Source organism: Astyanax mexicanus, chromosome 12, assembly GCF_023375975.1.
Source record: "Astyanax mexicanus isolate ESR-SI-001 chromosome 12, AstMex3_surface, whole genome shotgun sequence".
NCBI classification, from domain to species: domain Eukaryota; kingdom Metazoa; phylum Chordata; class Actinopteri; order Characiformes; family Acestrorhamphidae; genus Astyanax; species Astyanax mexicanus.
Window position 1 is genome coordinate 31296447 of NC_064419.1, and position 16261 is coordinate 31312707.

At 40.3% G+C, this 16261-nt stretch overlaps 1 protein-coding gene across 1 annotated transcript in view; it reads left to right on the forward strand.

Moving 5' to 3' along the window:
* Nucleotides 1-16261, forward strand: part of si:dkeyp-14d3.1 (transmembrane protein 132C) — a 486063-nt gene that overhangs the window by 413657 nt on the left and 56145 nt on the right. Inside the window, exon 5 of the mRNA XM_022670492.2 lies at nt 2951-3094. Coding sequence (XP_022526213.2) covers nt 2951-3094 — 144 coding nt within the window. The remainder of the gene's footprint in view (nt 1-2950; nt 3095-16261) is intronic.

Here is a 16261-nt window from a genome sequence, read left to right on the forward strand (position 1 = left end):
ATGTTTGTTGCTGAGTATAGTGTGGAATTGGCCTGAGCCACATGTGCCAACACTATTGTTGCTCAATATGGTGTAGAATTGGCCAGAGACGCATCTGTCAGTACTATTTTTGCTCATTATAGTGTGGAACTGTCCCGAGCCGCTTTTGCCAACACCCCGGTTGTCGAGTATAGTGTGGAACTGTCCCGAGCCGCATTTGCCAACACCCCGGTTGTCGAGTATAGTGTGGAACTGTCCCGAGCCGCATTTGCCAACACCCCGGTTGTCGAGTATAGTGTGGAACTGTCCCGAGCCGCATTTGCCAACACCCCGGTTGTCGAGCATAGTGTGGAACTGTCCCGAGCCGCATTTGCAAACACCCCGGTTGTCGAGTATAGTGTGGAACGGTCCCGAGCCGCATTTGCCAACACCCCGGTTGTCGAGTATAGTGTGGAACTGTCCTGAGCCGCATTTGCAAACACTCAGGTTGTCGAGTATAGTGTGGAACTGTCCCGAGCCGCATTTGCAAACACCCCGGTTGTCGAGCACAGTGTGGAACTGTCCCGAGCTGCATTTGCCAACACCCCGGTTGTCGAGTGAAGTGTGGAACTGTCCTGAGCTGCATTTGCAAACACCCTGGTTGTCGAGTATAGTGTGGAACGGTCTCGTGCCACATTTGCAAACACCCCAGTTGAAAAGTGTAATAACAAATTCTGTCCAAGCTAAATTTGCCAACAGCCCGGTTGCCAAGTATAGTGTGGAATTAATCTGAGCCACATGTGCCAACACCCCAGTTGGTGAGTATAATAAAGGAATTGGTCCATGTCACTTTCACCAAATCTCCTGTTGCTAAATAAAAACCCCATTCTGCCCAATTCTACATTGATGGTGGCAAGTCCGAGACGATGCTGCCATATACTGGCTGGGCTTCCATGCTATCTGGGGTGTAAATCTCACTGTATGGCTCCCGGGTTGCCCACACAACTTTTAACCAGGTCAATTTTGTAATCTCTTGTGCCCTTAAAGGGAATCAATAAGATGGTGCATGGCACACATGGATATATACAGGGTCAGTTGTTTAGCTTAATTGAAAGCTAAAGGCTAATGAGACTACACTCACCATGTCCCTCTGTGACAGTGGTAGCCAGTGACTGTCTGGGGTTCTGTTGAGGCTGTAATGGTCTCAATTATCTGTGTGTGTGCTTCAGTGGCTCCATGGCTGAAAGGTTAAGGACTTGAGCCGTTTCTGCTCTAATGAAGTCATTGTGATGGTTGAAGCTGCCGACTGATACACCACTCTACTGAGATCACAGCTCAAGACAACTCCAGACTGCTTACTTCCTTATATTCACTCTCTGATACTGTGAACGTTCTGGGTTTCTGCTTCTTTCTAGCCTTGGGCTGGATCTGTGCAGGGGAACAATCTAATTTATAGTCTAACTAATAACAGTAATAAACTCTTTAATGAATTATTAATAAACCCTTTATAAAGAAGTCTTATTTTAGAGAGGTACCAAAAAACAAATCATAGGCTCGCTTCCTACGCTACAACTCTTGCAGCTTTTCAACTCTTTGGCTCGTGTTCTGCGCTACAACTTTACACTCTTGCAGCTTTTCAACAACTTGGCTCGTTTTCTGTGCTACAACTGCACACTTTCACAACTTTTAGACTCTTTGGCTGGTTTTCTGTGCTACAACTGTACACACTCACCGCTTTTAGACTCCTTGACTCGTTTTCTGCGCTACAACTGTACACTCTCTGCGCTTTTCAACTCATTGGCCCGTTTTCTGCACCACAACTGCAAACTCTCACCACTTATCCACTCTTTGGCTCGTTGTCTGTGCTACAACTGTACACTCTCGCCACTTTTAGACTCTTTGTCTCGTTGTCTGAGCTACAACTGTACACTCTCGCCACTTTTAGACCCTTTGGCTCGTTGTCTGAGCTACAACTGTACACTCTCACCGCTTTTAGACTCCTTGACTCGTTTTCTGCGCTACAACTGTACACTCTCGGCACTTTTGAACTCTTTGGCCCATTTTCTGCGCTATAACTGCGCACTCTCACTGCTTATCCACTCTTTGGCTTGTTGTCTAAACTACAACTCAACACTCTTGCCACTTTTTGACTCTTTGGCTCGTTGTCTAAACTACAACTGTACGCTCTCGCCACTTTTAGACTCTTTGGCCTGTTTTCTGTGCTGCAACTGTACACTCTCACCACTTTTAGACTCTTTGGCCCGATTTTTAAATCTTTGGCTTTTTGGTTTTCTGCACTACAACTGTACACTGTCACTGCTTTTCAACTCCTTGGCTCGTTTTCTGTGCTACAACTGCACACTTTGGCTTGTTTTCTGCACTGCAACTGTACACTCTAGCAGCTTTTTAATTGTTTTGCTTGTTGTCTGTGCTACAACTGTACACTCTTACCACTTTTAGACTCTTTTGCTTGTATTCTGCGATACAACTGTACAGTCTCTGCACTTTTTAACTCTTTGGCCCGTTTTCTGCGCTACAACTGCGCACTCTCTGCGCTTTTCAACTCTTTGGCCCATTTTCTTGGCTACAAATGCACGGCGGCTGGTAGAGCAATGGAGGGTTCATTCATTTGTAGTAAAACCAGAGTTTGTAGTTGAAGTGAAGTTTCTGACTGAGTGCTCTCTCTCTCTCTCTCTCTCTCTTTCTCTGACTGGACGTAACCTGGAATCGGATTCATCCACTCTGAAAGGAGACTGAATCACACCCACCCAGTTAAAAATGATTCTTCCACATGCTCTGTGCAATTACTTATTCTCACCAGAGGGGGCCCTAAATCCCCCAAATCCCAAAACTTACGGACATCAGCTTTAACAAAGCCCACAGCAGGGCGGGGCTTCTCAGAATGTCAGATAAGGCCAATTGCATCATCCCAAAGCAGTAACCATGGCTGTACTGACTTACTCCTTTACTTTTCTCTCCTCTTCTCTTTCAGGACTCTGAGATTTTGAACACAGCCGTGCTGAATGGCAGGACAGTGGCGGTGCCGGTGAAGGTGGTGACGGTGGCGGTGGACAGTACCATTACTGACGTGTCGGACATTGTGGGATGCCGGTCTATGGACGAGGATGTGGTAAAGGTCAGTCCACTAGACAACACTGTCTGTGATGGCTTTATGTCTTTATATTTAAACATGACCTTTTTAATTTAAATATTTGTTTTTTATGACTCTGGAAAATACAGGGAACAGTGTGTTTAGAAAAAAAGGTTTTAGGGAAATGTAAAATATTTTAAAAGTATTAAAATTATAAAATGTCTTACAAGTATTAAAAAATTAAGTACATTTACAAATCTGTGTGGGGAAAAAAAAATACTGCAAGACAATACAAAAAATTGTAAACAGTCAAATGAGCAGTGTTGCAAATTGTAGCTGACTAAATTTTTTGCTCCCTATGTTTTTTATCCATGTATTTTTTAATTATAGAAAAAATATTTTTTTAACGAATGGAATTTTATTTTTATTTTTTTGAGACATTTGAAATTCTGTACAAAATAGTGCAAATTATTTTAGAAATAGTTAAGAATGTATTTGGAAAAATGTAGGAAATGTTGGACAAATCGTAGAACATTTTAGATTTTATATATATATATATATATAATATATATATATATTTATTTATTTATTTATTTTATTTATTTATTTTTTTTTGAAAATAGGACATATCAGAAAAAATATGCATGCAGAATTTTTTGTTAAAATATTTAAAGTATTTGAGAAAGCTTTTAGAATAAAAATATGGTAAATGTTGGACAAGTTGTAGGACATTCAAAACATTTTTTTGAAAAATTATAAACAATCAAATCAGTAGTGTTACATATTGTAGCTGGCATTACTTTGCCCCCTCTGTTTTTTTTTATTTATATATATTTTTTGTTTAATTAGAAATAATAAGTTTATAACAAATGGAAAAGAAATTTGAGGCAATTGAAATTTTATACAAAAAACAAAAAAAAATAGAATTCAGAATTGGCCTTGCTCTTTTGGTGGGTAGATGGCGCTCTCTCCCCACATCATTCTAAAGGGTGATGTCGCTCAGCACGAGGCATCTGTGAGCTGATGTATTGGAACCGAGTCGCTGCGCTTTCCTCAGAGTGCGCTGTGATTCTACTCAACAATGCTGCATTAGCAGCAGTTAGAAAAGAGGCTGTGGCTGACTTCACATGCGTTAGTGTTCACCCTCCTGGTGTGTTGGGGCATCACTAGTTATAGGGGGAGTCCTCATGAGTGGGTTGGGTAATGTAATTGGGCTGTGTAAATTGTGGAGAAAACGAGGGTAAAAATAGAAATAAAAAAAGACATGCAAGAAAGTAAATATATATATATATATATATACTTTCCTGGAGAGACTTTTCAGTTTATGCTGATGTCGCTGATGAGGGTAAATTTCTATTTCTGTAAATGTTGTTTCCATCTAGTAGCATTTTAGTCAGGGACATGAACATCCTGTACACTCTGAACACTCTGAGAGGTGAAGATGTCTCTTATTTTCCTGAAGACTTGTGAAGACTTTTGGGCTCAATTTACTGTTTTTTTCATCCATCCCTGCAGAACTAAAATCCTCCAGCTACATAATGGGACAACTCTTCAAAACCTGATAAAATATCTAAAAATAAATACAGAAAAAAAAAACTATTAGCTATTAGCATTCTTCTGTAGGCAACAGGCATTGAAGCAATTCATTTCTTGCCCTCTTAATGTGTGTTTGAGACCAACAGTTAACTGCTTTTTAATAGATATTAAAGTATTTACAGTCTAATTAATAACCATTAATAAACTAATTTATAAACTATTTATAGACCCTTATATAAAGTGGAATCAAATTTTAAAAAAAGAACTCGAGGAACCTAAAAAATGGTACCAGTACCAAAGCCCACAATAAGGACAGGGCTTCTCAGAATGTCAGAAAGATGTTAGAGAAGAGTGTTGGCAGAACATGAGCAGCATATGAAGGTGACTTCATTTTAGCAGACCCTCAGATAAGGCCAATTGCATCATTCCAAAGCAGCACTAAGATTCCATTATGACCATGACTTTAAGGCTGCGCTGACTTTATTGACTTTTCTATTCTCTCATCTTCTCTTTCAAAACTCTGAGATTTTAAACACAGCCTTTTGAACACTTTTTTAGTCTATTTTCGCGACTTGTGCTTGCACCGTTAAAATAGCATTAGAGTTTAGGAATATATTTACACTGATGGTGGTCTAGAAGTGAGGTATGTTCAGGTAAATATCTGGCGTGTTTCTATCTTGGTGACGGGAAACACTGGTGCGCCACTGACTGATTAAAACCCTGACAACAGTCACTAGTCCACAGTTAGCCACCTAATCATATCTTAGCCATGCAGAAGTGCCGTGCGTGCCTCTTGTTAAACAATATGGCACAATAAAATAAACTTTCTATAGCACACAGTTCCAGCTTTTACATCAACAATAAATGCAATAAAGAAAAAATAAGATTGCTGTTCCTGTAAATTAGCTGTTAAGATACCAACGTGCCAAAGTCAGAGTGCACCTGGCTATTAAATGATACCAAAGAGACACAGAGTTACAAGCCTCAGAAACTGCAAGATAATGGCACCCCAGATAAGAGCACCTAAATCAGGGGTGTCCAAACGTTTTTTGTTGGGGGCCAGAAGGAGAAATATATTTGAAGTCACAGGCCACAGACTCTGTAATAAAACAAATAATGAAATATACCACTTTAAATAATACATTTTCCTGATTACTTTCATTTACTCATCATTTTACTTGACTTACTATCTTTATCTTTGACAGTGTTGTGTAAACTTTTTCAATTGTTTTTTTTGCACTAGAAATGCGCACTCTCTCCGCTTTTAGACTCTTTGGCCGTTTTTTTTTTTTGCACTAGAAATGCGCACTCTCTCCGCTTTAAGACTCTTTGGCCCGTTTTTTTGCGCTAGAAACGTGCACCCTCTCCGCTTTTAGACTCTTTGGCCCGTTTTTTTTTGCGCTAGAAATGCGCACCCTCTCCGCTTTTAGACTCTTTGGCCCGTTCTTTTGCGCTAGAAACGTGCACCCTCTCCGCTTTTAGACTCTTTGGCCTGTTTTTTTTGCTCTAGAAATGCGCACCCTCTCCGCTTTTAGACTCTTTGGCCCGTTTCCCTCTCTACTTTTAGACTCTTTGGCCCGTTCTTTTGCGCTAGAAATGCGCACCTTCTCCGCTTTTAGACTCTTTGGCCCGTTTCCCTCTCTACTTTTAGACTCTTTGGCCCGTGTTTTGCGCTACAAATGCGTACTCTCTTCGCTTTTAGACTCTTTGGCCCGTTTCTGACAACTAGTGTTCAAACATTCTCACATTATAAAAACCTGCTTAACAGCGGGCCAACTTTCACACCCTGACCTAAATGCTTCACAGAGTATTTTGGTTTGTTTCATTTTTTTAAGATTATTACATGATTCATTTTGTGTTCCTTTATAGTCTGGATGACTTTACTTTTGTGCATTACTTTGCACAAAAAAAGGAGAATAGGAACATTGAATGAGAAGGTGTGTCTAATTTGTAATGCATACTGTATATACAGGAAAGGGATGGATGGAACAGTCAGATTCAGATTGTGAGAAAGACTGAGAGGAAAAGGGTTTCAAAGCAAAGCAGGCCAGATGTAACAGGACACAAAATGTCCAAAAAGTTCCACATTGGTCACGTCCAAAGAATATTTACCTAAAGTTCTGGGGTTCATCAAGATGTTTTTATGGAAAATGAGAGATGGGTCATTGTGTTCTTTTTGGTCAGCAGTGATTTTTGTTTTGGAACTCTCCCACAGAGACCATTTTCAACCAGTCTCTTTCTTATTATGAAATTATTAACACTGACTTTAACCGAGGCAGGCGAGACCTGCAGTTCTTTAAATGTTGTTCTGGGTTCTTTTATGACCTCCTGGATGAGCTGTCCATGCCCTTTAGGAATAATTTCGGTCAGCCAGCCACTCCTGGGAAGGTTCACCAGTGTTCCATGTTTTCTCCATTTGTGAATAATAGCTCTCACTGTGAGGCGCTGGAGTCCCAAAGTCTTTCTTTGAGATCTTTTAGCTGCTTCATGTTGTCAGACAGGTTATATTTAAGTGATTTCTTGATTCTACTGGTCTGGCAGTAATCAGGGCTGGTTGTGGTTAGAAGTGAAATTTAACTCAACGTTCCAAAAAGTGTGATTTTTTTTTTTTTTTCACAAAGAGCTAGATTGGTTTGGATAGTTTTGTTCCCTTAATAAATGAAATTATCAGGTGTTTTTTGTGTTAAGTTAGGTATATACATAGTATATGTTTGTCTGATATTAAAGTTTGTTTGATAATCTGAAAAATATCAGTATGACAAAAAAAAATCAGAAACAAGAAAAAAAAATTAACACCACTATATCTCATTTTTAACAAAGAAAATTCTGCATTTGTGAGTTTCTTTGGTCACTTGGTCAGCAGCCATCCGTTTGAAATTACATTTGGAGGACCATGTAGCCCTAATACTTCAGCCTACCGCTTTCTCCCAACCAGAGTCAGGACACCCTGCCCCTTGGCGTGAAGACAGAAAATTGAGGAGTAGGGCTAAGTGGAAGGGGCAAGGGATGAAATAGGATTGGCCCTCAATGTTCTCTTAGTGAGGATAATCTTCAGAAAACACTGCAGATACTGTACGTGTCCCAATTTATTTTCTCAGGGTAAGTTTTAGGGGCTTTGCGTGATTCTACGTCTCACTGCTGAACTAGACTAGACCAGAGAGGACGGCAAGTAGATTATTGTTCTTATAACTTTGTTAGGAAAACCATTTGACAGACTGAAAGAAGCAGATTTCATGTTTATTTGGGTTTATTTTAGAGTTATATAGAGGTAGGACATTCTTACTGACCCCTGGCTTTATGTTTATTTGGGTTTATCCTAATGTTATAAAGATAATTACAGGTAGACAAACTCACTGACCACTGACTAAATTTGTTACCAATGTTTTTTTTGGTGACTGTGGTCCCAGCTACTTTGAGATCATTAACAATTCCCCTTCTATGTAGTTTTAGTCTGATCCATCACCCTACTCATGATCAAGGATACCTAACGAGGTGAGATTTTGCATGGAGCTCCAGATCGATGTTCTTACTATTGCACCAACAGTTGTCTCCTTATCACTCAGCATCTATAAAGAGAGTGTTTACCTCTATATATATACAGCTCTGGAAAAAAAAAAGAGACCACTTAAAAATTATGAGTTTCTTTGTGAAGATAATCTTCAGAAAGCACTGCAGATACTGTACGTGTCCCAATTTATTTTCTCAGGGTAAGTTTTAGGGGCTTTGCGTGATTCTACGTCTCACTGCTAAACTAGACTAGACCAGAGAGGACAGAGCACTTTTTATATTTCCTGCTTTGGATGGCAGAAAGCTGCAGGTTTAGTGCTCTCGGAGTGTGTTATGATGCCATACACACATTTTCTGAAAGCATTGCAGGGGTAAACACACTGAATATGCCAAATATCATACGCCCAGCCTTTATCACTGCTGACATCACCCGTGTTTTACCTCCCTAATGAAGGTTACGTAAGGCACTCCAGCAAAACACGCTCATGTTCGGGGCCTTTAGAGTGCCTTCAGAGGATTAGACATCAATACACTTCACATTTACAACAGCTGACAGATTACTTCACTGTCTAATCCACACACTGTTGTTTTACTGTACTGTATATACTGTTTTTATCTACTTATATAACAGAGCTGCTGTGCTGATTTGAGTGTATTCTGATGTTGTGTTTAGAGATTTACAGGTATAAATACTGACTTTCTGACTACTGATTTTTTTTTAGTTTATTAGGCATTATTTTTTTAATGTTAAGCTAATTGCCGAAATGAAGTCTCTAGATTGCTGCAAAATTCAGCATGCAGTTCGATATCTCAGGCAGATATGTAAGTGATTACAGGTCTGATCTGATCACACACTGGGTCTTTCCACACAACAGTAATAAAATAAAATAAAATTGCTTCCCCTGCTGCTCTTTAAAAAAGCTGTTTGTAACGCTGGCAGTGGTGTTGTTGGTAATGGTGACGCTGTTGGTACTGGTGGTGTTGGTGACACTGGCAGTGCTGTTGGTACTGATGGTGTTGGTAATGGTGAAGTTGGGGATGCTGGCAGTGCTGTTGGTACTGGTGGTGTTGGTACTGGTGGTGTTGGTGGTGCTGACAGTGGTGTTGTTGGTAAAGGTGACGCTGTTGGTAATGGTAAAGTTGTGGATGCTGGCAGTGCTGTTATTAATGGTGGCACTGTTGGTACTGATGGTGTTGGTGACACTGGCAGTGCTGTTGGTACTGGTGGTGTTGGTAACACTGGCAGTGCTGTTGGTACTGATGGTGTTGGTAATGGTGAAGTTGGGGATGCTGGCAGTGCTGTTGGTGATGGTGCTGTTGGTACTGGTGGTGTTGGTGATGCTGGCAGTGCTGTTGGTAATGGTGGTGTTGGTGGTGCTGACAGTGGTGTTGTTGGTAAAGGTGTAGCTGTTGGAAATGGTGAAGTTGTGGATGCTGGCAGTGGTGGTGTTGATGCTGGCAGTGCTGTTGGCACTGGTGGTGTTGGTGATGCTGGCACTGCTGTTGGTAATGGTGGTGTTGTGACACTCGCAGTGCTGTTGGTACTGGTGGTGTTGGTAATGGTGGTGTTGGTAATGGTGAAGTTGGGGATGCTGGCAGTGGTGTTGTTGATGCTGGCAGTGGTGTTGGTAATGGTGGTGTTGGTGATGCTGGCAGTGGTGTTGTTGGTAATGGTGGTGTTGGTGTTGCTGGCAGTGGTGTTGTTGGTAATGGTGGTGTTGTTGGTAATAATGACATTGTTGGTAATGGTACTATTGTTGGTAATGGTGGTGTTGTTGATGCTGGCAGTGCTGTTGGTAATGGTGGTGTTGATGATGCTGGAAGTGGTGTTGTTGGTAATGGCGGTGTTGGTGATGCTGGCAGTGTTGTTGGTAATAATGACATTGTTGGTAATGGTACTATTGTTGGTAATAGTGGTGTTGGTGATGCTGGCACTGCTGTTGGTAATGGGAATATTGTTGGTACTGGTGATGGTGGTGATGGTGACATTGTTGGTAATGGTGGTGTTGATGGAGGAGGTGAATCAGTCTCTCTGTACTTAAGCTCTAAATGTAAAGTGGATGATTTGGAGGAGGCGTGTAGAGTCTGATAGAGACACTTAACTGCAGTCTAACAGTCTAACAGCTCACCAACACAGAGCACAGAGCTGATAGAGTGTTTATAGCCCTTATACTCTACAGCACTTCACACCTCTTACACAGAGAGAGAGAGACATAGAGAGAGAGAGAGAGAGAGAGAGAGAGAGAATGAGAGAGCGAGAGAGACCGAAAGAGAGAGGGAAAGATGTATAAAGGTTTAAACGTATGACACATTTACACACATAATTAAGTGTTGAGTTCATTAACTCCAATTACCTTACCGCTCAGAAACACCTCCTGTACAGGTGAATAGATACAGACTGTAGTTCTCTTCTCTTCTTCTCTGATTTTCTCATTTATTCACATATCCCCTTTTCTCTTCATTCCTCTACTCTTCTCCTCCAATCTCATCTCTTCTCTTCTCCTCTCTTATATCTTACCTCAACTAATTTCTTCTCATCTCTTCCTCTATTCTTTCATCTCATTCATTCTCCTCATCTCTTCTCCTTGTTTCTCTTCTTTTCTCATCTATTTACATATCCCCTTTTCTCTTCATTACTATACTCTTCTCCTTCTGTCTCATCTGTTCTCTGTTTTCTTTCATATTTTACCTATTTTTATTGTCTCTCCCTTAATTCTTTCATCTTATTCCTTCTCATTACTTCTCATCTCTTCTCCTTGTTTCTCTCCTCTTCTTATCTCTTCTCTCTTCTCTCCTCTTCATATCTTTTTTCTCAATTTTTTTCTCTTATCTATTTTACTCTCACATTTTATTTTGTTCTTTTTTTTCTAGACTCTTCTTCTCCAATTTAATTTTGTCTCATCTATTCTCTCCACTTTCTAGTGCTTTCTCCTCTTCTGTTTCTCCTCCATTTTTATCTTTCACCTCCTCTTTTATTCCCTTCTCTATTTGTCTTTCCATTCTCTCTTCTCTTCTCTTCTCTTCCCATCACTTCTCTTCCCATCGCTTCTTTTCTCTTCTCTTCTCTTCTCTCCTTGTCATATATTAAATCTCCCTCTAATCATTAATAACTGTGAAGGCAGAACAGTTCCGCTTGCTCTCTCTCTCTCTCTCTCTCTCTCTCTCTCTCTCTCTCTCTCTCTCTCTCACTCACACACACACACACACACACACACTCTCTTGTAGATGTCATTATTAATCACGGCTGTTAGTCGGGGAAAATGCAATCCTCCTCTCTGCAACTCCACACATCCACATTAAGTCTGGAAAATGAACTACCTGTCAGACACAGCTAATCAAACGCCCATCTGAGAAACAGAGGACTACAGAGAGTTTTCCAGCAAAAGCTTTTTAGAGCTCTAATCGGCCCGTCAAAAGTTTACGAGCACCTAGGTAGGCTTCCTCAAAACTCTTCTCAAAGCCAATGATCAAGTTCTCTCTGTGGATTTGGAATAAACGAACATGTTAAAGTCTAATCAGCTTCCTGTAAAGCCAAACCACTTATCTACAGCCGTGAACACAACTCTGAGTTCAGTTCCAAGAATATGTTTAGGAATATATTTACACTGATGGGCGTGGTGGTCTGGAAGTGAGGTGTGTTCAGGTAAATTTCTGGTGTGTTTCTATCTTGGCAGTGGAAAACACAGGTGCACCACTGACTGATTTAAACCCTGACAACAGTCAATAGTCACCCATCCATACCTATTGTAGAGCATATCATCAGAGCTTATCTCCATTTTTCTCAGCTCTTCTCTCCCTTGCTTCTCATGTCCTATAATTTCTTCTCTACTCTTCTAAAATCTTGTCTTTTCTGCTCACCTCTTTTCATTTCTTCTCCTCTTTTCCTTGCTCTTGAGCCCCATTTTATCTCATCTCTGCAAGTCTTTTCTCTTCCCTCTTTTTTATTTTTCTCTTCTCTCTTTCGTCCAACTTCATTTTCTTTCAAAGTCAAACGAGCGATGGATATTAACCTACACAGATTTCTCTCCTAAAAACTTACAGAAAGTTTAGATTTCCAATATTTTCAATAGTGCGGTTAGCAGCAGTGCTAGCCACGGTTAGCAGCAGCACTAGTAAATGCAACACGATAGCAGTAGACTGTCGAACCCTGAGTGTTCCGGTAAGCCAGGATGCTATCAGCTGGCGGGCTTTGTCCCACGTAGCTTGTTTTAACACAGAAAACACCGAGCCTATAGAGTGGAAAACACAGGTGCTCCACTGACTGATTAAAACCCTGACAACAGTCGACAGTCACCCATTCATACCTATTGTACAGCAGGCGTGGCATGCTTGAAGCATGCACCCCTACTCCTTGCACACACTCACACACACACACACACATGCAAATCCAGCTTTTACATCAAAAATACACAGAATACAAAATAAATTAACTTGCTGTTGCCTTAAATTGCCTGCTGGCACACCTTTACAGCGTGAACAAGCAGTTTAGTTTCCTCTACTGAGACACGCAAAACTCTGCAAAAGCCCTGTTAAGATACGAACGCGCCAAAGTCAGAGCACACAACTGACTTTTAAAGGGAATGGCAAGTGAACCTCTGATTGGTTTATTTCCTGCTACACCCAAAACACACCCATGATTAATTAAGATAATTCTTACATGCCTTTTGTTTATACGTGATTTGAGCTCACGATATAAAACTATAAAAACACACCGACACGCCCTAAATCCATCCTGGGGTGTGTAACTAGCGCTCTGGCGCTCTAGTGCCTATAGATTACTAAAATAGGGTCCATAGTGTATCACTTCTCCCGCTCAGACAGGCTCCTCCGACATCTGTGCTCTGGTTATATTATCAGCTCCTACTTTTTCATTTCTCTGTAATGAAGGCTCATATTGATGAGAGCTGGAGCTAATCTGAACCCGCTCTGCTTCGTCTAGACTTCACTTCTAGCCCACTGACTCTGAGACACAGTCTGCGTTAACCGCACCACTGATTATATATCAGCACACACACACACACACACACACACATTCATTTTCCCAGCCTTACCTGTAATTTGCAATCAGACTGTATGGAAGAAAATTGGGTAAACTAATGCTTGTTTGGCCACACACACACTTATTTGAAAGGTAGCCAATCAGCCACAACATATCTGGGAAAGTTTAGCTTTTTAATGTTTTGATAGGGAGGAGACCTAACAAATGTATCTAACAAATAACAGAAGCTTATAGATAGCAATTAGCATCATACACTCTGCTCAAACAGTGTGGAGATGTTGAGTAATCTGTAATAGTTGTGTTTATGTGGTTTCTGGCATTGTATAACTTACTGCTACCTATAAACATCCATTTGTAATAAATCTCAGTAAGTTTCAAATTATTCGTCTAATGCTTATCTTGTCTATTCCTACACATCATGTAAAAAAAGACTTATTATTAAGATATGGGAATGAGATCCTAAGGCATGGCCACATCTTATTAAAGCATGAGAACGAGATAATTAAGGTGTGGAATCGAGATCATTGAGGTAACTAAGGCTTGGCCACTAATTATTAAGGCGTGGGAATGTTCCCACACATTATGATCTCATTCCCATGCGTTAATTATTTCACCTTAATAAGTCGTGGCCACGCATTATACAGGGGTTGGACAATGAAATTGAAACACCTGTCATTTTAGTGTGGGAGGTTTCATGGCTAAATTGGAGCAGTATAAGCAGAGTGTTAAGGTTAAATTATCAGGGTAAGAGCACAGTTTTTCTCAAAATATTGCAATGCACACAACATTATGGATGACATACAAAAGAGGACAAATTGTTGGTGCACGTCTTGCTGGCGCATCTGTGACCAAGACAGCAAGTCTTTGTGATGCATCAAGAGCCACGGTATCCAGGGTAATGTCAGCATACCACCAAGAAGAACAAACTACATCCAACAGGATTAACTGTGGACGCTGTAAGAGGAAGCTGTCTGAAAGGGATGAACATAAAACCACGGCTGCCCAAATCATGGCAGAATTCAGTGTCCACCTCAACTCTCCTGTTTCCACCAGAACTTTTTATTTTGATCTAAAACCAGGTGTTTCAGTTTCATTGTCCAACCACCTAATTTCTTCTCTACTAAAATCTTCTAAAATCCTGTCTTTTCTGCTCATCTATTTTTTTTTATTGTTTCTCCTATTTTCCCTGCTCTTTATCCCCGTTTCATCTTACATCTTACAGCTCTTTTCTCAGCCCTCTTTTTCCACAGTTTCTCCTCTTCTTTTATGCCCACTTTCATATTCTTTCAAAGTTAAACGAGCACTGGATGTTAATCTACACAGATTTCTCTCATGAAAATGCACAGTAAGATTAGATATCCAATATTTTGATAGCCACGGTTAGCAGTAGCGCTAGTAAATGCTACCTGACAGCACTAGACTGAGGAACCCCGAGTGTTTCGTTAAGCTAGGGCGCTATTAGCTAGTGGTTGGTGCCACGTAGCTTGTTTTAACACAGAAAACACGGAGGCTACAGTCCGAAATACTTACCTCTGAATGTTGAAAGAGCTAGTGCTATTGAGAGAGTACAGTTAGCAGCTAATGCTAATACTGCTTCAGCCTTGGTGCTGGAGAAACTTTACTATTTATAATGCTTTACTTCAGTGGATTGGCTTTACTGCTGCTTACAACTTAATAAACCTGGTAAAAATAGAATTAGAATTAGAAAAAGTAGAATGAAAGGATTTTAAGTGCTCCTTATAGTGTGAAAAATGCAGTAATTCTCTGGAGAACATGCGAGAATATCTGTTAAAATAATAAAAATAATCATAATGTGACAAATCTGGCTTAAAATCAAAGCAGAAACACGCAAGCAAACACAACAAAACAGCGTAAAACAAAAGGAGGTTAAGAAATATCAAAGCTCTCGTCAAGCGAACACTGACAGAGCGTTGATTTGGATGGATAAACAGGTCGTAATAAGCGCTCCCTCGGCGGAGACGATGTTGCGGAGGTTTGAGTGAAGAAACGAGAACATCAAAACACGCGTCAAGCACTAGAAGCTTTTTTGGAAACTCTAAACAAGCATTTTCAGCGACAAAGCGACGACAAGGAGCCGGGGCCGGCTATCAAACGCTAAGCGTTTGTGCATATTCCAGCAGATCGCCTGTTTCAAGTGCGTCCCTCAGGCTTTGATTAAAGGGAATCAAATCCACGCTTTAGAAGATAAACCTCGCCCGGCCTTTACCTGAACGTCTGAAAGGAAAGAATGTAGAAAAAACTAACGTTGGCAGATTTGAAAGTACTGTACTTTTGTTGTGTTTTAAAAGAAGGTCACTTCAGCTCATGAGCGCTCACCCGGCGAGTAAACAGCTCCGCTCTGAACGCTGAGCTCGTTTGAAGCTGTGTGGTACAGTAGTTGTGTTTTAGCAGGATGTATTATGCATAAAACATGTTCATTTATCTATTCATCATTCAGGGGAAGCGTCACTGTGTGTTTATTTAGAACAGCTGCTCCAAGCACAGTGATATAAATAAATACATTCTCCACACTCCTCATTATACATGGTATACCAGGTGGTTGCTACGGGAGATGCAGAGGGTTTCCGGGTGGTTGCTCAGGTGCTGTAAATCTTGTTGATCATGTATTTCACTCAATAGCTGAATTATTACTGAGGGGATGCTATGGTGTTTCTTGGTGGTTGCTATGATGGTTGCTGTGTTTCTTCAGGCCATTCTAAACAAAGTTTATCAAACATTTTACAGTAAGTTAAAAGCAAAACAATAATTCACTGTGAATAAATATTACAGCAAATTACTATTAGTATAATAAGAACAATGATTTACTTCTGCTGTCAGTCTGCCTCCTCCAAACTCTGAACTACTCAGCAAAAGACTCCATTTCCCAGCATGCACTCATGTTGTTGTTGTTTTATTCTATAAACTACTGACAACATTTCTTCCAAATTCCAAATAAAAATATTGGCATTTATTTGCAAATGGGAAATGACTGAAAGAACAAAAAAGATGCAAGAGCTTTCAGACCTCAAATAATGCAAAGAAAACAAGTTCATATTTGTTGTTTTACCACTTTTTAAAATATTTTACCATGTTTTTACCATGTTTTACTGTTTCCATCTTTTATCGTTTTACCACTTTTTAAATATTTTACCATGTTTTTCAGGTTTTAC